The 21513-nt window shown below is 37.7% G+C and overlaps 2 protein-coding genes across 4 annotated transcripts; one reads left to right on the forward strand and one right to left on the reverse strand.

The window, feature by feature from the left end:
* Nucleotides 1–392: 392 nt before the first annotated feature.
* Nucleotides 393–11431, forward strand: LOC129791079 (coiled-coil domain-containing protein 85C). Its single transcript, XM_055829002.1, has 4 exons — nucleotides 393–2021; nucleotides 8577–8765; nucleotides 9526–9765; nucleotides 9900–11431. The coding sequence occupies exons 1-4, from the start codon at nucleotides 1395–1397 to the stop codon at nucleotides 10281–10283; spliced, it is 1440 nt and encodes a 479-aa protein (XP_055684977.1). The 5' UTR covers nucleotides 393–1394; the 3' UTR covers nucleotides 10284–11431.
* Nucleotides 8407–21513, reverse strand: LOC129791078 (neuropathy target esterase sws). Of its 3 annotated transcripts, none has more exons than XM_055828999.1 (6): nucleotides 21278–21513; nucleotides 18780–21203; nucleotides 17353–17628; nucleotides 15918–16104; nucleotides 15569–15685; nucleotides 8407–12267 (listed from the first exon to the last, which is right to left on the reverse strand). In XM_055828999.1, exons 1-6 carry the CDS (start codon nucleotides 21380–21382, stop codon nucleotides 11504–11506), a joined length of 3873 nt encoding a protein of 1290 aa, XP_055684974.1. In that variant the 5' UTR covers nucleotides 21383–21513; the 3' UTR covers nucleotides 8407–11503. The 3 variants fall into 3 exon arrangements, with proteins under 3 accessions (XP_055684974.1, XP_055684973.1, XP_055684975.1); XM_055828998.1 differs by lacking the exon at nucleotides 15569–15685 and adding an exon at nucleotides 13833–13949 and having other exon boundaries at nucleotides 21278–21488; XM_055829000.1 differs by lacking the exon at nucleotides 15569–15685 and having other exon boundaries at nucleotides 21278–21498.

Consider the following 21513-nt stretch of genomic DNA (forward strand, 5'->3'; position numbering starts at 1 on the left):
CTGCGAGTTACGGCGCTGTTGGCTGAGGAGAAAGTGAGACAGACATATGTTACATTAGTGTTCTCGTTCATGTGGAAGAATTTTTACAATTTTCCGCCGGATTTTTATGGAAAAATTGGGATTTTCATGCTCAGGAAAGCGATCCCGGCTACTTTAGGACTTAGGAGCTTGCAGGGCCCCAAAAAATGTATTTTTCCCTCATATCTACATACATACATACACAGCGTATGTGTGGTAAGTCTCACTCACACCAACACACAAGATCGGTAAACGCACTCTAGTGGAAGAAATTCGAAATAATATTGGGTTGTCCCATAAAATTCAGGGATTTTTCTCACATATTTTCATTTTTCCTTATGGATTAAAATACAAATAAATATTGGACAACCCAATTGATCTGCAGATCTCGATCGCAAGTCGAATTCAGTCAATTCGATTCAGTTTTGCGCGACGGGACTCCGCGGGCGCGTCGAAATTTACAAAGAAAAATAAAAGAATTTTTTTGTTTGCCTCGGAGTGGACTTCCGGGGAGTTTTGGGAGTGTTTCCGGGTGCAGAAAGTGCTCGAATTGGTCGCGCGGGGGACCTGCGGAACGGGAAGCGACGCGATCGGAATTCGAGAAACTGCTATTTTTTGTTTCACAAGACGCAAAACAAGTTCAGAGAACCCAGCAATTACGCTTTTTGCGTTCAATTGCCTTCCACTCTGGCCAGATTGGCGCTGTCAACTCCAGGCAGGAGGGATCGGTCGTTGTGGTCCTTGAGAGTGCGGGCTGTTTTTTTTTCTTCTTGTTTCTCTCGAGACCTTGGAAGTGTGTGAGAAACGCATGAATTTCTCTTGAAATTCGTATTTGAGAGTGAATTCTTTTCATTGTTTGTGTTCCTCCGCTCTTTGCTTGTGCTGCTGACTGGAAGAAGATCGGAAGTAGTGAGTGGTTGTGGGGATTTAACCTGCCAAAAACTCGTTTTCGGTTTGGTGTCTCTTTCTCCTTCATCTTGACCGATTGTGCCACTTTCCGGACACTTTTCTCTGTGGCTTCCATGCGATGAGTTTGTGACCTCAATCGTCATCACTCAAGAGATCTCTTCTACTGTGTGTGGGCACCATTGCCGAGATGTCCCCGTAGTGTGGATATCACGAGGAAGTTCAAGAAGTGAAAAAAGTGCGCGCGCAATAAGCAAAACCCGTTCTGACCATTGAGAATTCATCCCATTGAAATCACCTGACCGGCAGACAATTAGCAAGTGCACACACAGGTACCTGTTTCCATCATTCAGCTCGTTTTGGTGGTTCTCATCAGAAAGAGAACGCAGACGTGTGGTGTGTTTGAGTGAAAAAAAAAGAGAGAGCAAAACCTAAAAGATTGAATACCTGGACCCAATTTCCTCCACGTCATGTCCAACAGTAGCAGTCAGAATCACAAGATAGCAGGAAATGTGTTAACTCTGGCCACGACGAAGCAGTCGCAGCAGCAGATTCAGCAGCCCAAGAAGAATCCACAACAGTCTCAACTCCAGAATCATCCACCACGCTACCAACCACCACCACTACCACCAGGAGGTATCCTCAAGCACATTGCTGCTCCTGGAACACTTTCAACACACCTCAAACGCCAGACAGCCGCCTACTATCATCACCCAGAGCATCCTCCGAATCTCAAGTATCCCCCAGAAGTGCCCAAACTCTCGGGAGTGTACCTACCGGATAAAAACCCTTCGCGCATCGTCCCACCACGCGTGCAGCTTCGTCTCTCTCAGGGTGGTACTGCAGCTGGTGGTGCACAGGCGGTACCAGTTTCTGCGGGGCAGCATCAGAGGATTGTGGCAGGTCCACCGCCACCACCACCACCGCCATCAGTTGCCCCAGTCGAAGAGGAGCCACCCTTTGCGGCGAGACTCTCTGGCGTTCAGCCCACGCAGGAAATGCTGAAATTCGTGCGGAAGCCAGACAGCGAGCAACCGTCGCCCACGTCTTCGAGCGGCGGAAGAATCTCATCTGCTGAACATAATCGACATTTGCAGGTAAGAGAGATCGTGATGTGTCCAATTCAAAAGACACCAGACACCTCCCCAAACATTTCTTGTCTCTACTTTCTGACTGTGAAGTCTTTAATCCGCGCAATGAGAATCTTTTTTTTTTTAAGAACAATTCTTCCGTTAATCAACTAAAAGAGATCTTAATGATATTTTATTTATAAAGATCAATTGGGAGAGAGCTCAAAGAGTAAGCAACTTAATGATTTTTCAATGATAAGAAAGCAAAATTAGATGAAAAATGCAAGAACATTAGGCAAAATTAATTTACAAAAAAATTAAAAGGGCCAACAAAAGCTACGAAAAATCTGCGAAAATGGCGGAAAAACTAAAGCTAAAAAGGATTTTTTTAAATGTGTAGGAATAAAATGACATACGCGGAGACAGAAAGGGTTTTTGGGTTTCTAAACTTCTCCAAAAGTTTAGTAAGTTCAATCATTTACTTTGAGGTCAAAACAAATTATTTTCATGCTAAAAAATACATTAAAAATTAGAAAAGGTGTTTTCAGATGTTCTAATCACATTAAAGGTCAAAAAACGTCAAATATTTAAAAGAAACGTCAAACGTGAGATAAGATCTTTTAAACGTCCATAAAAACGTTAAACTTTAAGAATTGTGTCAACCATTAATGTTTTTAAAGATATAGCGTCAGTCATTAAATTGAACGTCAAACGTTAGAAGATAAATGTCAATTGATTATAAAGAAATGCTATTTTGTTTTTTTTTAACGAGTAGACCAGGAGAATTCTATAAATAAAATTTCTATAAATTCTACAAATTGCCCTGATTTGCTCGTTAAAAAAAACATTGCATTTCTTTACAATCAGGTGACATTTCTCTTCTATCGTTTAATGTTAATATTTAACGTTTGAAGATTCTTTTCTAATCCTTGACCTCTGTTTTAACAACTGATGCTTCTTTTCTAACAGATATTTCTTTAAAATTGACGTTTATCTTCTACGTAAAAAGTATATTCTTATTTAACGTTTGACGTTTGTTTTAAAGAATTTAGAAAATTAAATAAATAGTTCATTTTTTAGTGGAAAATAGAACAAAGTTCTTAAAGAAAATGCCCTCAAAGACCAAAATATTGAAACAATTGAAACAACTTTTCCATATTTTTGCATTTACATGAATATTCTTGAGAAGAAAGTGCAGTCTGTGCACACAAAACAATTTAATATAATACTTTAAATTACAACAAAGAAGCAGCCCAATGAACTCTGCCATTTCTTCTGCAATTTTGCAGTTTCTTTTGCGCACAGAGATTGGGGGGCTCTATTGTGCAATTTAATCCACTTTATTCTGCATATAAATCCCACTCTTGTGTGCCATCCTCGTGTGCATATACTATATGCAAAAAGTCAGTCTCACCAGTGAGCGCGGGATGGACAGAAAAGAGCGATTCTGTTTGTGGCGGAATCAAAGCATATTGCCGCAATTTAAATTGCTGGGCGGTAAAATGGCAACAACATAATTTTTTCGCCATGAGAGGTGAAAGTATAGGCATTATATAGCATTGGAATCCCAAACATGTTGGGGAGACAATCGAAAATTTTCTCATCACAGCAAGGGGCTTACTCTTTTTTATTGATCTCTTAATGGGATCCCCCCAGTAAATGATACAAAATGTGGCGGAGAATATCATTAAATTTTATCTGTGAAACGCTCTTCTGCACCCACTCGAAATCATTGGGAAACGTGCGAGCATTTTCAAAACGTAAATGAGCAACTCTTGGGGATTGTTTGATATGCGCGCGCGGTGCGAAAAGATGCCAAAGAGGTGTTCAAAGAATATAATTCTCACCTACATTTAGTTTATAACATACGTAGGATGTGTGATGCTAAAATTAGAGCCTGAGAGTTGGCTGGAAAAGTACCTCAAAATGCTGTTCTTACTGCGCGAATTTTCTATGCTCTGCTCAGCTCATGTTGAGGAGAGACAATTTCTTATAAATTCCTTTTTATAGCTTCCGCGTGATTATCCAATTAGAACGCTAAGAAGCATTAAAATGTGCTTGATTGGGAAATTTGCTGATCACGTTTAACCATCAAATAAAATTCAGGTCAAAGCAAAAATGAGCGATGAAATCAATTTTTTTAAAGCTGAAGGAATTATCACGTAGAAAAAATTCACAAATGGCTCAATGTATTAAAATTGCAGAAAAAAGAAGAAATGTAAAAGCAACTAAAAGAATTTCAGCAATAATTCTCAATGGATCGCTACATTAATAAAAAAATTAATTGAACGATAAAAAAAATCACCATTAGGATGTAAAAGCATTTCTTTTATGACTTGAACATTTTAAAAACTTAATTGTCTGCTATTAATTGTCTTTCGTCTAGAGTGTGGATAGTAAAATTAACACCTTTTGAGACATTAATTTTATTGCGTTATTATCACGCAGACAAAGTTCCAAAGTGTATGGCTTTTTGAAGTGCGGAAAGCGAAAATGCATTAAAATTAAGAGAAAATCGTACGCATTAGGAATTGTATATATAAAAAAAAAACCTTTTGCAACAAAATTATTACAATTAAATCTTTTTTATTGAATGAATAAAAAATCGAAAGGTTTATTTTTTTGGTTTTAACGTCATTTTTGTTTATTTTGTGAACTTTCGATGGGTTAGAGATTAATAGATATTGTTTAGAGCTTTTATTAGACCCCAATTTTATCAAAATCCGATGAATAGAACCAGAGTTACAGCCGATTTTAGATGAAAGATTTAGGCGGCCATATTGACTAAACGACTTGACCGATTTTATAGTATGAGCTATTTATTATAAAAGTATAATGATGGCCTCTATTACAAGCCGAAATTTCAGACTTCTAGGTGTCAAAAAAACTGAGTCATAGCGAAAGCAAAATTATCCTTTTCTAGAAAATAATTCTAGATGAGTTTACTAGAAATACTTGGTATGCCACGATTGTGGTATATACCAATTAATTCTCGAACTATTCGCTGATTACGTGAGCATAATTTTTTGAAAATAAGATTCTTTTTTGGGTTTTTCATTTCAATAGGTAATGGTTTTGTTTGTAAGGTCTTTCTTTGTAACTTTGTTACGATATTTTACATGGGGTGTTTATCCGGTGAATATTTGAAATATTTTAGCGAATCGTCTGAATCTTGACGAATAATCAGACTTTTGACAAATAATCTGAATCTTGACAATGACTTCGAATCTTCTTGAAGAAAAATCATTATTTTGACAAAAAATATTCGAATCTTGACGAATAATTTGAAACTTGACGAATAATTCTAATCTCGACAAATAATTCGAATCTTCTTGAAAAATAGTTCGAAATGTGACGAATAATTCGAGATTTAACACTTGGAGGACCCAACATTTGGCACAACGCGGAGGATCAAATTGGTAATAAGTACCAGCTGATAAAATATGCGCAATAATTAATTATTAATCAGTTTATTGAACAAGGATCGAAAGTTTCACTAATCCTTGATTACCTTCAAGCAATCCTGCACCTAATTACTAAATATTTAATTGAGAAAATCGACACTGAAATAAAATTGCGTCGAATCGATGCAAAATTGCCAATTCAAACGACTTTTTTAGGTACAATTTTACATAATTTATTATTGTGCCTAAATCATCACAAACTTTGATTCTTCAAGTAACTTTTTAGTCACTTCCGGCAATAAAATAAGTCCACATTAATTATTTTCACCGAGGAAAAGTGAACAAGAGTACTTTATTTGGGAAATATGGGGAAACATAACCTCAAAACAATGGCAAAAATGTATGGGATTTTGACTGGTAATAACTACCAATTTGATCCTCCGCGTTGGATTCTGACTTTGCCCTCAATTATCTTCCAAAGAAAAGACTTTTCTCGAGATTTTCTTTCTGCTATCTTAAAGTAATTAAAATTCCCTACACATAGATGCTAAATTCATCGAGATAGATCCAATAGATTTTATTCTGTGACGATTTTAAGGTTCAAATTGGTAGCAAGTACCAGTAAAGTCCTCCGAGTGTTAACAAAATATCCGAATCTTGACGAATAATTCGAGTTTTAACACTTGGAGGACCCAGCATTTGGCACAACGCGGAGGATCAAATTAGTAATAACTACCAGCTGATAAAATATGCTCAATAATTAATTATTAATCAGTTTATTGAACAAGGATCGAAAGTTTCACTAATCCTTGATTACCTTCAAGCAATCCTGCACCTAATTACTAAATATTTAATTGAGAAAATCGACACTGAAATAAAATTGCGTCGAATCGATGCAAAATTGCCAATTCAAACGACTTTTTTAGGTACAATTTTACATAATTTATTATTGTGCCTAAATCATCACAAACTTTGATTCTTCAAGTAACTTTTTAGTCACTTCCGGCAATAAAATAAGTCCACATTAATTATTTTCACCGAGGAAAAGTGAACAAGAGTACTTTATTTGGGAAATATGGGGAAACATAACCTCAAAACAATGGCAAAAATGTATGGGATTTTGACTGGTAATAACTACCAATTTGATCCTCCGCGTTGGATTCTGACTTTGCCCTCAATTATCTTCCAAAGAAAAGACTTTTCTCGAGATTTTCTTTCTGCTATCTTAAAGTAATTAAAATTCCCTACACATAGATGCTAAATTCATCGAGATAGATCCAATAGATTTTATTCTGTGACGATTTTAAGGTTCAAATTGGTAGCAAGTACCAGTAAAGTCCTCCGAGTGTTAACAAAATATCCGAATCTTGACGAATAATTCGAGTTTTAACACTTGGAGGACCCAGCATTTGGCACAACGCGGAGGATCAAATTAGTAATAACTACCAGCTGATAAAATATGCTCAATAATTAATTATTAATCAGTTTATTGAACGAAGATCGAAAGTTTCACTAATTCTTGATCTCCTTCAAGCATTCCTGCACCTAATTACTAAATATTTATTTGAGAAAATCGTCAGTGAAAAAAAATTGCGTAGAATCGATGCAAAATTGCCAATTCAAACGACTTTTTTAGCTACAATTTTACATAATTTATTATTGCGCTTAAATCATCACAAACTTTGATTCTTAAAGTAACTTTTTAGTCACTTCCGGCAATAAAATTATCCATATTTAGTGATTTTCACCGAGGAAAAGTAAACAAGAGTAGGGGAGAGCGGGGTTAAAAAAGTCACTTAAGGGTTTAGAAAAAGCTCAAAATATTATATTTCCCAAATAGATAAAGCGAAATGTATAGCTCATTTCTTTAGGAAATTTACTGCCCTACACCTCTTTCTCAGATCATTTTGTTCTATCTAGCTAGGAAATATGATATTTTAAGCTTTTTCCAAACCCTTAAGTGACTTTATTAGCCCCGGTCTCCCCTACTTTATATGGGAAATATGGGGAAACATAACCTCAAAACAATGGCTAAAATGTATGGGATTTTGACTGATAGTTATTACCAATTTGATCCTCCGCGTTGGATTCTGACTTTGACCTCAATTATCTTCCAAAAAGAAAGCTTTTCTCGGGATTTTCTTTCTGCTATCTTAAAGTAATTAAAATTCCCTACACATAGATGCTAAATTCATCGAGATAGGTCCAATAGATTTTATTTTGTGACGATTTTAAGGTTCCAATTGGTAGCAATTACCAGTAAAGTCCTCCGAGTGTTAACAATATATCCGAATCTTGACGATTAACTATAATCTCGACGAATAATTCGAATCTTCTTGAAAAATAGTCCGAATCTTGACGAATAATTAGAAGATTTTCGTTCAGATAAACACCTCTTGATATATTTTGCCACTGAGCCAGTAATTTATTATTTCTAGAATGGCTAGATTTTTTTCTAACCCAAAAAATTGGATTTTCCCCAACATTTTCGTTCTCCTTGTATTCTTTTTAATTGAAGAAAAAAAATTATCAACAACTGTAGACTTAAAAAACAAACCTCTTGAATGAATTTCAGATTATTTGTGCTCCGCTCAAAAAACCTTCCATGAAAAGTATAAAATTTCCTCCCACGCGCGTTCAATGCCCGTTTTTGGGAGGAACGAACATCGTCGTTAACACCATCAATTTACTTTCAAGAGCAAATACGTGGGCAGTTATTCCCATATTTGTGGAAGGCACACACAGAATTTTTACAACTCGCCACTACACTCTCTAGTTTATAAATATTTGATCTCTTCCGCAAAAATTGTTACGAAATCGGAGATGAAATGGAAATTTAAAACGCCCAATGACCGGATTTTTGGAGAAGTAAAACAAAAAAAAAGAAATATTCTTTATTTTACCTTTGAGAGGCGAGGAAAAAAATATAAACCAATAGAGAAACCTCAGAAATGCAGTTTGAAAGCGGAAGGGAAGATAATTTCCACGAGGAATGTAGTCAATGGTGATTGAATTGATTTATAAAAGTTTATTCAATCTACATATTATTCTCTGAATACATGTATTAAATTGCATTGTTGAGGGCAGGAAGAAATGCAATTTTTGTGGCAAGAAAATGGGAGGGAAGGGTCACGATTTGTGGGGATGTTTAATGGTTTCATTTCTTGGCAATTTGTAGAGTCTCATCGCTGAATTGAGGGCCCTGAAGGAGGTGAATCAGCGGTTGAGTGATGATAATCAAGAGCTAAGAGATTTATGTTGCTTCCTCGACGATGATCGTCAGAAGAGTCGCAAATTGTCACGCGAATGGCATCGCTTTGGGCGCTACACGGCTAGTGTTATGCGACAGGAGGTCTCAGCTTATCAGGTTTGTTATCCTTCTTTTTATTTTATTTTATTTTATTGACAAATTGACAAATTTGTTTGAATAAAATTTTATTATTTTGTGGAATTTTTTAATAGATTTTTCTTTAATGAAATTTCAGTCTAACAATTTTCTTTCTGACTCATTTGCTTTATTTTCTCAATTTTTGTTTTTATGGACGGCCAAAAATGATGGGGTAAAATTAATCAGTTTGATTTTAAGGCCAATCCCGCCAATTCTGATTTATTTTGATGGTTCTCTTGGTTTAAAATATTAAATTCATTTCGTTTAAAGTATTTATTAGTAGCTTTTTTAGTCTTTTAATTAAATTTTGAAATTTAAAAAATCATGGGGCTAAATGAATCAGTAATATTTCTAAATTGAACCATGATTTGTTTTAATTAATCTGCATATAAAGCGTTCTGTAAAGGTTAAAAATATTCAGTTTTATTCAATATTTTTATTTAAATAAGAGCTTTAATGTTTTAAAAATGTTTTATAAATATTATTAAAAGTCATGGGGCTAAATAAATCAGAACAATTTTGTGCTATAAATTTTAATTCAATTAATAAGAAAAAAATGATTATTTTTGCCTTTTATTGTCTTTTTAATTTTAATAACTATTTAAACAGTTTTCTATAAAAATTCTTGAAAAAATATTTATTCAAACTTTTAGAGATTGATTTACTTTACCCCATTTTCCCCTATTTTCAAAAAAAGAATTGAAATAAAATTTTGCTTTTTTCCTCAAATATAAATCAGAACAAATTGAGGCAACTGGACGATAAGCAGCAAGAATTAATTCGAGATAATCTTGAGCTGAAGGATTTGTGCCTGTATCTGGATGAGGAGCGTGCCAATGCAGCCGCCATGGCGCGTGTTTGTTCCAATTGTGGTGCCACGATGGAGCCGGTGGTGCGCGACGATGGGGATGGTAGCAGTTCCAGCACAAATGCAGATGAACCAATGCAGACTCTGCGGAATTTCGAGAGGAGCATTCCCGTAAATATGAAGATGCTTTGTGATTATCGCTTTCGTTGCAAAACTCCCACCGCGGAGGAGTTTCCCGATGCCGGCCCCACGGGGTCCAGCACAGCGGGGAGCTAATTGCGGGAAAAATGTTTCTCCCGTTGCAGGAATTAAACATCCGACCGACAATCACTGATCAAACACTGCAGTACGTGCGTTCGCTCGAGCGACGGATCCGGCAGCTTGAGGAGGAGAACACCACCCGGACAACACCCACCCCACAGGCACCAGCCCAGAATGCCGCCACGGGTGCTGCTGATCCCATTTCGGGGCGTCCCGAGGCTGTCGTGCGGGCCCTCCAGGTGCTCGAGGTGCGCGAGCAACTCGAGAGGGATCCCCGGCATCGAGGTCACATTGCACTGGGTGACTCCACATCCCCGTCCGGAGACGACGCCGAGAAGGTCCTCATGCGCGAAATGTGCAACGTAATGTGGCGCAATGGGGGCAAAATGGACGACACATCGTCTAATGAACCAGAAATGGATTGCTGATTTACACTGAGATTTTATAAGGGGGGTCAATTGAAATGTTTTTTTTTCTCTTTTGCAATATTTACTTTTATAGCATCCTCTCAAAGTCAGAGAGTCAGCTTCTAAATTGCTGTAAAATCCTTAACTTTTGAAAGTTTTTACTTTTGTTCGCTGTTTTAGTTATTTTATAGCTTTTTCGTGTCAAGTGAAATTTTATAGCAAGTTCCAGAACTAAGATCACAAAAGCTATATTTTAAGACTATTCATTTTATTGCAAGAACAGTATTTTATATCACTTAGGTTTATTTTTTATAGGAACTTTGTGACCGTCTGTAATTATGGTACTTGCCAGTGACTCAGAAATATTATCCTTGATAGAAACTGACTTATTTGATTAACACGGATTTATCGTTTTAATATTGGACCCATTTTTTGTAGAACATGCCATAAAGGGATATTTTATAATAAAGTATAGCTTACATAGGTTTTTATAGAAGATGAGAATACTCTTCGTCAATTTTATGACGATTAAAAATTGATTTTTATTTAATATAGGATTAAATATTAGATCCAATTTTATGGTACTTGCTATAAAAATCAATGTATTAGTAATGGTGGCTTCGATTTATAATTCCAAGAAGCTCCAAGGATAATTCTATAAAGTCTATTAATACTTATACATCGAATCTCAAGGGTCAGTTTTTTATAGCATCTATAAGTTTTATAGAATCTTGCTTAATTTATAGGAAACTTAACAATGCTATTTATCTAGAATGAGGTGTATTTACTTGTTCTTTTCATATCAAATACAAACCTTTAAACTTTTTTATAGGAAGTGTGAAGCTGTATTTATAGCAAGCTATGTATTGTTGTATTTGGGTTCCATTAATCTTATTTATGAGCAATGATTAAAGGAAAAAGTATTTAAATGCATAATTACTAATGTCCTATAAAATCCATTTTTATAGCACGTCTTCTAATGTTGATAAAAAATCCAGATTTTGTTTTAATATTATGAAAAATATGCTTATTTTGTCAAAAAAATATTCAAAATATTGCCATAATTAAAAAAAAAAAAACATTTTCAATTGGCTCTCCTTATAAAATCTCACTGTTTCTGTACAAAAGTGCCCGCCAGAATCTCTCCAATAAAATAAAAAACTCTGTCATCTCATTTTTTTTTCTCAAAATAAAACATTTTTCTATATTTATATGAAAAGAAAAAATCAACCTAAATGAATTTATTGGGATGTGGTGGAATTGGTTGGGATTTGGGGGTTCTCCTCTGTGGCTTTCTTCTTTTCAAACTCCTGCGACTCGAGTCGCTCTTTGGTCTTTCCGCTGAGCTGCAGCAGTGTCGGCACTTCCAGTTCATCGGAATCCATCTCATTCTCAGACAATGAGAGAGAGCCTCCCGTGCGTTTGAGCTTCAGTGGCTGCCCCATTGGGTAGAGGCTCGATGGTTCTGAGATGTAGCCGTCAAAGTAGACATCCTCATCCGTGGATGAGTACTGATTCTCCGTGTATGTCTCTGGGACACGGCAGACAATCTGTGCGAGATCCGTAAAGGTGTACTCATTGAGGGAATGTGGGGTGGCCTTGGGAACTCCCCCATCTTTGAGGGACCACTGATTGAAGAACGAAATCCTCCCGGATTTGGCCATATTTTCAAACACCTGCTTCCCATGGGCAAAACCCACATCTTTAATCGTATCAAACTGCCCAAATGCCAGTGTCTTGTACTGATCAATGGGCGGACGGATGTACTCGCAGTAGTCGCTGTTCTTCACCTCCTCCAACTGCCGCACGCACGAAACGTACGCCAGGCGTGACTGGATGTCCGGTAGATTGGGCACCTTCACGGGAGTTGTGAAGGGATTGAATTTCTTATAGATGAGCCACCAGCCAGACAAGTAGTCGCCATAGTCCGTCAAATTCGTCTCATCCTGACTCCCCACGTCGATGGCAATTATGTGGGCAGCTCCCTGAGCCCTCAGAACATCAGCTGCAAACATATTATCTTCTCATTATTCCATTCTCTCTCTATTTTATGCGGCGCGTTAAAAAAGCGACAGTTTTGTTATAAAAAAAGACAAACACAAGAACACACAATTGAATTGATTAATTTTTTTTTTTTTTTTTAAAGATAATTAAGAAAATTTTAATTTTTTTAAAGAATTTTTATTATTGTTTAAAAAATTAATAAACGATAAGAAAGCTTATTTGTATTTATTTTAGATTTATTTAGCATGCATTTAGTAATGCAATTTTATATTTTAGTCATTTTAGTAAATTATTTTATAGAATTTGTACGACATTTTCAGTTTACTTCAAAATTTTCGAAATATTCAACAATATTTCTTGAGTATCAAAACTTCTATTGCCAAATAAATAATATTTTTGAGCTAATCTTCTATATAATAAAGAAAGGATTTCGTTCCTGTACAGCTATGCATTTCTACACCGTTTGTCCGATCGTGATGAAATTTGGTACAGAGGCTACTGATACCAGGCGGTTTTTACCAACGAATAATTCTTCCATTAAATCTATTTCAATTCGTCACAAATCTCTTCTCTTTTAAAAATTTGCGCGAAGCGCAACAAATCCCCGCGAAGCGGGGCGAGGTAAATTGGAGCGAAGCGACAATTTACCTCGTAAATAATAAATTATGGTGCTTATGACAGTGGTGGTCATAAAGAAATTTAATCAAAATTGTGAGTTTTTTTTTAAATTTTTTTATAAGGAGTTTATTGTTTTCAATATGAAAAAAAAAAGATATCTCTTCGATGAACCAATCAAATCACGTCTAATTTTGTAGAGGATTAAAAGAAGAAACCGCTAAAAAATCTTGCCATTTTCCACTGCGATCAGCTGGAAAAAGCCAGTAAGGATTCGCTCAAAAATTCAGACTGTGACGTCACCATTGTGCTTTTTGTTTCTTTAAATACATGAAACATTTGCGCTGATGTTTCATAGGCCGGTTTTCATAAGATATTTTTATGAAATATCAACAAAAGATTCCCGGAAATTTTTTAACGTATCTTAAATATAATTAGATTCGTTAATTTCAAACAATTTAATTATATTTGTAATTTTAATAATAAGTCCGATATTGCCGCATTTGATAGAGCATTCGACTCGTATACAAAAGTTCTCTGGTTCAAGTACAACCAATGTCTTCTACAAAAACAAAGACACAAAATCTTGCATATTTTTTTGCAAACAAACAAATCAATTAACATATTACAGTGTAGTGGTACAAAGCAATTGTGTTTGGCTGTGTGGAAGGCTTTGAAGAAAAAAAGGAGAAAAATTCCCTCCAATCCCATAAGGCAGAGACAAATTAAACTCCTTTTTTTGTGCTCTCTTCATTCACATTAAACGTGCCATTAGTGTTTGGTGGCGATTGAGGATAAACATTCAAATTAGAGAGGTTCAAAAGAAATTAATGCACATTGTACTACAAACATTTTTTTTCTACACAAATGATGGAAGACGAAGAAGTTTTTGAGTTAAAAATAAAAAAAAAATAAGTAGGCGGGATCTTCATTCACAGCAGCAGCATTTACCTGGCACATTATTTACATAACAGCCATCAAGCAGAAGATGACCATCGGTGTAATCACAGAAAGGTGGATAAATTCCCGCGACACTCATACTCGCACGACAATATCTCCAAAGACATCCTAATATAATTATTATTATCGCCATTGTAAATCATTTCCGCCTCCAAACTTCTTCTCCATAAATCAATTCTCTTTCTTTTTTGCCTTTGAATTCTCTCATAACTTTTTTTTTTTTAAATTCATAATATAGTTCTGAAATCTTCACAAAAAGCACAACAATAATGCTCCTTTTTACCGGTTAAAAGGAATATAAAAAGGAAATTTTTTTTAAAGGTAAAGGTATAAAATATGAAGAGAAGAATAATAAAATAGAATGCTTCCGCCAACCAATTGCTTTGTGAATTTTCATTCCTTAACATTTTGTGTTATTTAGAATAATAAAATGAGAATAATAAAAAAAGAAGGAACAACAATTATCGAGTCATATTGACAACAGCATTACAAGAACAATGAGCTTCTAAATGCGTTTTTTTACAAAAGTTTGCGGCCTAACTTTTTTTTTTTATTAATTCTACAAAGAATTAAAAGAAATTAAATTATCCGTTCATATTGAAAAATTCTTTTAAAAGTCTTTGAGGATCTGATTGGGGCTATTGTTACTAAAATGGTTAACCCTTTGAGGACCATTTGACGGACAAAACAAATAGAATTTGCCATTTGTGAATGTTTCAACCTTTTGGAGGTAATGTATAATTATATGAAAAAAGTGCTAGAATTCAAAGATTCTCAACGTGCTAACCCTTTGAAGTCAGGCAAACTCTTACACGACCTTTCTTGATACTTTAAGCATTCAAAACCAAAAAATTCTAGCAGTTTTTAATACATATTTAGAATGAATATCACCCAGCTATACGTATTGCAACACCATTACATCAAATATCGTTTGATACATCAAATACATCAAAAACTGCTAGAATTTTGTCGGAATCCTATATGCGCTAACTGCTAGAAAATTAGAAATTGTTTTTTTTAAAAACGTTCTCCTATAATATTTAATTAAAGCTAAATCAAACTTGTGTAATTTTAAAAATATTCGTAAATATTATGTAAGAACTACTAGAAAATTTACAGGAATTAATATTACTATAAAAGTAATTCATCTGATATGACATTTTCATCATATGAGCTGACTTCTTTTTATCCTTTAACGATTTTCTCGCAATTTTTTTTCCTTCTCGAATAAGCAATTCTAGCAGTTTGAAAAAATCCAATTAAATATTTATTTTCAGGTCTGCTGAATTTCTTGTACTTTTTCCTTATACTGTGAACTGGCATTTAAACTCTGTTGCTCGATGAATTTCTGAAAATTCTTGCAGTTTTTTTTTTATAAGTTTTTATACCGACCTATTGTGAGTTTGATGCCTTCAAGTGTCCCTTGGCCACCGAAGGGTTAAGTTAAGCAAGTTCGTGTTGTGATAGGAAAATTCTAGCACTTCTTTTATTTCAGACCATCAGTTTTTTTTTTTAATTAAGACATCTAATGATCCTCAAAGGGTTAATGGATTACAAACTTCTCCCATTTTCCCAACCGTTTATCATCCAAATAATTTCAAATGCGACCAAATAAATTAAATTAAATTAAAATTCTCAATCCGTCAGGCCACAAACTTCCTCAATTTCTTCTGCGTGAGCGCCGCAGACAAAACACCAAAGGAAAAAAAAAGAAAAATGCAAATTACCTGGAAGATTGTTGACATATCCTCCATCGAGTAAAAGATGCCCATCTTTAGGATCACAGAGCGGTGGCATGTAGCCACTGAGGGACATTGATGATCTTATATACCGCCACAGGGATCCTTCAATCCAATTGAATTTTGTTTGTTTGTTTATTTGTTAAATTCACAGAGAAATGGTTGAAATTATTACGTCAACTGATGGACTCATTAAAATGAACAAGAAAAATGATTTTGCGCAAATTTTTGCAAAAATCTCAGAACATTTATGAAAGAGAAGATGATTCTTGGCGTCTGAAATTTTGGGATTACATTCCAAGGGGTGGTGTACTATGTATAAAAAGAAAGATCTTACCGTGTGTATGGACTCTAGCACAGCTAGCCGTGATGTCTGTCGTGAGGGTGAAGTAGGGGATCCACAAATCCTCAATGTAAATCTCCCCAAAAGTATCCCGGATTGTTTTGTTGAAGTCCCGTCCGGAAAACATTGACGTTATAGGGTAGGTCAGATCAAGGAGCTGCCGACCCCACTGCGTCATTTTCTAACCAGAAAAAGAAATGTACTGGTAAGTTGACCAAGCTTACGAGAGCTGTGTTTCTTTCAGTGTACCAATTTTGTGAGAGCAAACTAGAACGCAAATTCATTTAAATACGCGCAAAGTCGGGAAAAGTTGAAAAGTCATCCCGCAAGAAATCTTTAAAACGCCATATCTCGGGAACGGCTCCATAGATTTTCGAGTTTGAGCTATCGTTGGAAAGGTCTTAACCTCAACTATAATATATTAAAATATGAAGTCAATCGATAATAGCATTTTCGAAATATTCGAGTTCGAAATTTTCGAAAATTTTTATTTTGACTTTAGCGCCTCTCGCGGTCATTTTTCGAAGTTGCAATGTTCTAGACATTTGTAGAGCTTCACGAAACCTTTCATTTGCGCTTGAGTTGATTAAAATCGGACTTGTAGAACCCGAGATATGACATGCCAACTTTGGAAGGCTATATCTCGAGAACGGCGACATAGATTTTCTTCATTTTTGGCATGGAGCTAGATAATATAGTCAGCTATAACATATCAAAAAATGAAGCAAATCGATAATGGCGTTTTCGAGATATTAATCGAAAACTCATCGAAAATTTTGTTTTTGATTTTTGGCCCCCTAGCGGTCACTTTTGAAACTTCGGATGTTCTGGAGAGTTGTAGGGTTTGTTGAAAGCTTTCATTTGAGCCCGGGTTGATCAAAATCGGTCAAGCCGTTTTCGAGTTATGGTCGATTTTCGATGAAAAATTGTGGCGGCCATATTGACTAAACGGCTTGACCGATTTTCGAAAATGAGGTATCGTTGGAAAGGTCTTGATGGCCCCTACAACATATCAAAATTTCAGATTTTTAGCTATTACAGGGGCTGAGATATAGCGAAAACAAAATTTTGAGGTTATTCAAAATGGCGGACGGAGGGGTGGGGGGGTGGATTTGACCTCATAATCGGATGTCTTCCGGTCGATATTTAAACTTTGCCGTTGACCGCAAGTCTCTATCTATTACCGTTCTCTTGTAATTTAGCAAAAGGTTCCGGACGGACAGACGGCCGGCCGGCCGGCCGGAAAAAATTTTTTGGCGCATACGTTTTTTGGAATGTGGGGACCCTAATTCGTGCTCATCCCAAGTTTGAGCCCGATCTGACGACTTTCGATTTTGCTCGGTACACAAAAGCTGTGTCTGAAAGAAACACAGCTAAAATGTTTTTAAGTCTTCAATTCTTGACTTTTTTTTTCTGGGAAGTAGTTTACCTTGGACCACTCTCTAGCTTTCTGCGTTACAGTCGTGATATTCTTCTCGGAGCACCAGAGTGCCCCCATGAAGGCTCCTATGCTCACCCCACCGACCATATCGATGGGAATTCCAGCTTCTTGGATGGCTTTCAGCATACCAACGTGAGCTGCCCCTCGAGCTCCACCACCGCCCAGCACGAGTCCCACTGAATTCCCCGTCAACCAACGTGCCAGACGAGAGAAATCCGAATGGAGATTTGGCTCAGTCAACAGCACTTTGCTGTACAATTCATTCTGAAAGTTTTTTTCACAGTCAGATGGGAGAATTTTTCACGATTTTATAATAAGAAAAGTCAATCATAACACGTCCAGTTATAAGAGTTGGTATTCCACAACGCGGAGAGGTCAGTCTATGCGTTTAAATTTAATTTATGAGCAATATTAGTAGGCAAAGTTGATTTCTTTTTTTTAAATTCAGCAATTTGAAAGATAAAAATTTGGCCATATTTTAAGTTCTTTTAGTTTCTGATGTTCCAGAAAGTTGTAGAGTTTTGCAAAACCTTTAATTTGATACCAAATTGAGCAAAATCGGACAAGCCGTTCAAGAGATATGGCTCCTAGAACTTTTCAAATTCAAGAATTTTTCAAATAGCCATATCTTCTAAAGGGCGACATAGATTTTCTTCATATTCAGGCTTGTGAAAGATATTGAGTCAAGCTACAACATATCAAAATTTAAAAGATTTGCCTAATGGGGATTCGGAGATATTGCCCCTTAAAGTTAGGCAATTTTTGTTTTTGATTTTAGCGCCTCTTGCGGCCATTTTTGGAACTTGGAATGTTCTAGACAGTTGTAGGGCTTCTTGAAATCTTTCATTTGATCTTGAGTTGATCAAAATCGGTCAAGCCGTTCTCGAGTAATATCAAAAAAACACTTTTCGCATTAAGCCGCCATATTTGCTAAACGACTTGTCCGATTTTCAAGTATGAATTGTTGATGAAAACGTCTCACTGAGCCCTACAACATACTAAAATTTTAGACCTCTAGCTATAAGGGAAGTGATTGACGATGTTTCAAAATGGCGGACGGCGGCCATCTTGGATTTTGAATATGTGAAAAAATGAAATTTTACCCCCCATTTCTATAGAAAACTTCAAAGTAGAAGTCTCTATCTCTTGCCGTTCTTGAGATTTAATGCAAAATGTTTTCCACCACCATTTTCGTAATGTGGGATGTCTAAAACGTGCTCATACCAAGTTTGAGCCCGATCTGAGGTGGTCGGTTTTTGCGACGATTACAATACTTTGTGTGCCACGATTGTGGTATACCAACTAATTAATCATCCGGAAGCATAATTTGTAAAAAAAAAAGAATAAATCTCAAGCTTCCGGACATTTAAATCATCCAAAAAGAAGCAAAATCTGGACAAATATTAGATACTTACAATTCTGTACTGACTCTTCCTGGTAAACATCCTCTTCTTGCACTGAATGTGATGATGCTTCATCACCCAGGATCGCATGTTTAGCCACTGGACTGTGTTTGTGGGCTTTGTGGTCGAATTGTCAGGATGCAGGATGACCAGCTCCTTCTGCGTTCGCAGCATCAATCGATCAATCTCCCTCTCCATGCTCCCCACCCCAGGACCGTGATCTCCCACACCCACAATAAGAATAACATCCGCCTGGCGCCAACATCGCTGTGTCCACGGGGAGACGATGTTGTCGCACTGATAGAGGGCAATCATATTGCGATCCTCCTGCTGAGCCAACCAACTCGTCAATCGGTACTCATTGGCACTGTCGAGGATATTTGCCCCCAGAGTCTTCCTCACAACGTCCGATGTGAGCCTCAGCGTGGGTCCAATGGCGCACAGGGAGTGATACAGTTCGTACGTGAAGGCAGACAAGGGAACATCCTCATTGACCGGCACGATGGCAACTGTTGAGTATTTGTGCTTAATGTGCGTTGGTTCAACTGTCTGCGGTGCCATCCTCGAGGAATGCCTTCCCTGCACTGAGCCCAAAAGTCGATGACTTAGTAGCCCAAAGAGCTGCGTCACCACCATCGGATGACGAAGTTTGATCGCATTGAAGAGTCCCTGTGGCAATTTAGCTAGCTCCGAATCTCTCACGGCCATTGCTGTGGTTGTGCGCGTTGTATCGGTGATCATCTCCACGAGTCCAACGAGATCTCCTTTCCCGTATTCCCCGACAATTTCCTTCTTCCCATTTGCGTGTGTTGCTACCGATCGCACGCGTCCACTGAGGACAATGTAGGTGCTATCGCTCTGCTCATCCTGCCGGAAGACAGCTCTCCCGGATTCGAGGAACATCCAATCGAGTGCAAAGTCGCATTGCCGCACCAACGGAGATAGCTTCCGTACTACCATATTGGCAATGTCCAGGACAATTGTGGGACGTTCACGCATGATGTTGTACACAGTAGAACGACTTAGCATAGCCACGCGGGAAAAGTGCTTGGCACGAATGGTGTAGAGACTCGCCTCGCCCGTGATGACAGCCAGTCCTCCATCGAATTCTCCTGGATGGATGGAGAGTACGTGAACTTCGGTATTCTCCTGCTTAATGTTCCCATTGTTGGAGTACGTGTACCGGAACTGATAGACCTGCAAACTTCCGCTCAGGAGGAAGAGCAATGAGACGTCATCTGTGTTGTCTCCCTCCCGGATAATTGTATCTCCTGGTTGATACTCCCGTACTTCCATAGCTCCCTCCAGAAGATGCTTATCCTCATCCGGAAGCCCCAATTCCCGCGTAAAGCTGTCCAAAGCGTAGACATAGTGAATGGACTTCTCATCGCACATCTTTGTGCTCGAAAGCTTCCTCGCACACGATCCTGTGGCACATTCAGTCGTTGCCAGATCAGCAAGCATATCCGGACGATCCCCTGAATGCCCATAGAGGGCCATAACTTCTTCCAAGTAAGTGGAGTTTGTGCGTCTGTGACCAGGAGAATTTTTCATCTTTTCCGGTTTCTTTGAAGCTTTCGGAGCGTGATAAACTAACTCAGCATGTAGCCCAAGGTAGTTCCTCAATGCAGTGAAGGTTACACGCTCCAGGCGAACCATAATGACCTGAACAACTCTGACTAGAAGGTCTGGACTCTCAGAGAAGACATCCTTGAAGGCGTACATTGGCAGGCGGATCACCTGCGTGGGTTCCATCGCTCTAGCTGTGACAGTTTTGTAGATACTCGGTGATCCCGCCAGGACGTCAATAAAGCTCAGCAGGGAGGTCACAGATTCACCCTTCCGGATGATTTTGAGTGACATTGTGGTCCCATCGGCATTATTAATGGAAACATTAACACTACCCGTCTGTACAACGTACACACTGTCATCGGTGTCTCCAATCTTGAACAAGTACTCCCCAGACTGGAGACTGATAACCTCCGTGAATTTGCAGAGTCGAAAGAAGACGGGCTTCTCAAAGTGCCCAAAGATCCGGATACTCTGCAGCATGTACAGAACATCCGGAGGCATTCCCAAACTCCCTTCGTGACTCTCCTCGAGAAACTCAGCAGGTGGTTCCAGGACTTTCAGCTGCATCGGCATGTTATCTTTCTGCATTTGCAAGATGCGTTTTGCAAATCTCATTACAGCCCTCCGCTTCCGTCCCTGCCCACTGTAGGCCTGATCCGATAGCGATTTCATCTTTCGCAACATCCTCCGACCGTAGAACATCACCTTATCTCGCTTCCGGAAGCGATAGGGCGTGTTCTCGTAGCCAGACATCCAGAGAGCCTTCGCGGCAATCTTCTCCAGGGATTCCACGTGCCATTTGCGCCACCGATAGAGGCAAATCATGAGCACGGTAAAGGCAAAGGCCCCAACTGTCCAGAAGACCTACGGGTGAACAATGGTCGAGGTCAGGGAGGTCAGTAAACAAAGAGAATGCAGCCCAAATGCAAAATACTCACACTGTCCTTGACACATTCCGAAAATACGACGTAATACGTGGTATCAGCCACCTCAGTATCCTCCTCCGCACTGGGGCTGGACTTGAACACACTAAATACATTCATTCTACGCACTCTACGCAATGATTTTCACGGAAAATTCAGCATTTTAGTGATAAGCGATCAAAAATTGTTTTGACTTCTTTTGCAATGCACAAAAAAATGACAGTTCTTCTTCTTCTGGAAAGAGAGAGATG

This window comes from Lutzomyia longipalpis, chromosome 2 (genome assembly GCF_024334085.1).
Source record: "Lutzomyia longipalpis isolate SR_M1_2022 chromosome 2, ASM2433408v1".
Lineage (NCBI taxonomy): Eukaryota > Metazoa > Arthropoda > Insecta > Diptera > Psychodidae > Lutzomyia > Lutzomyia longipalpis.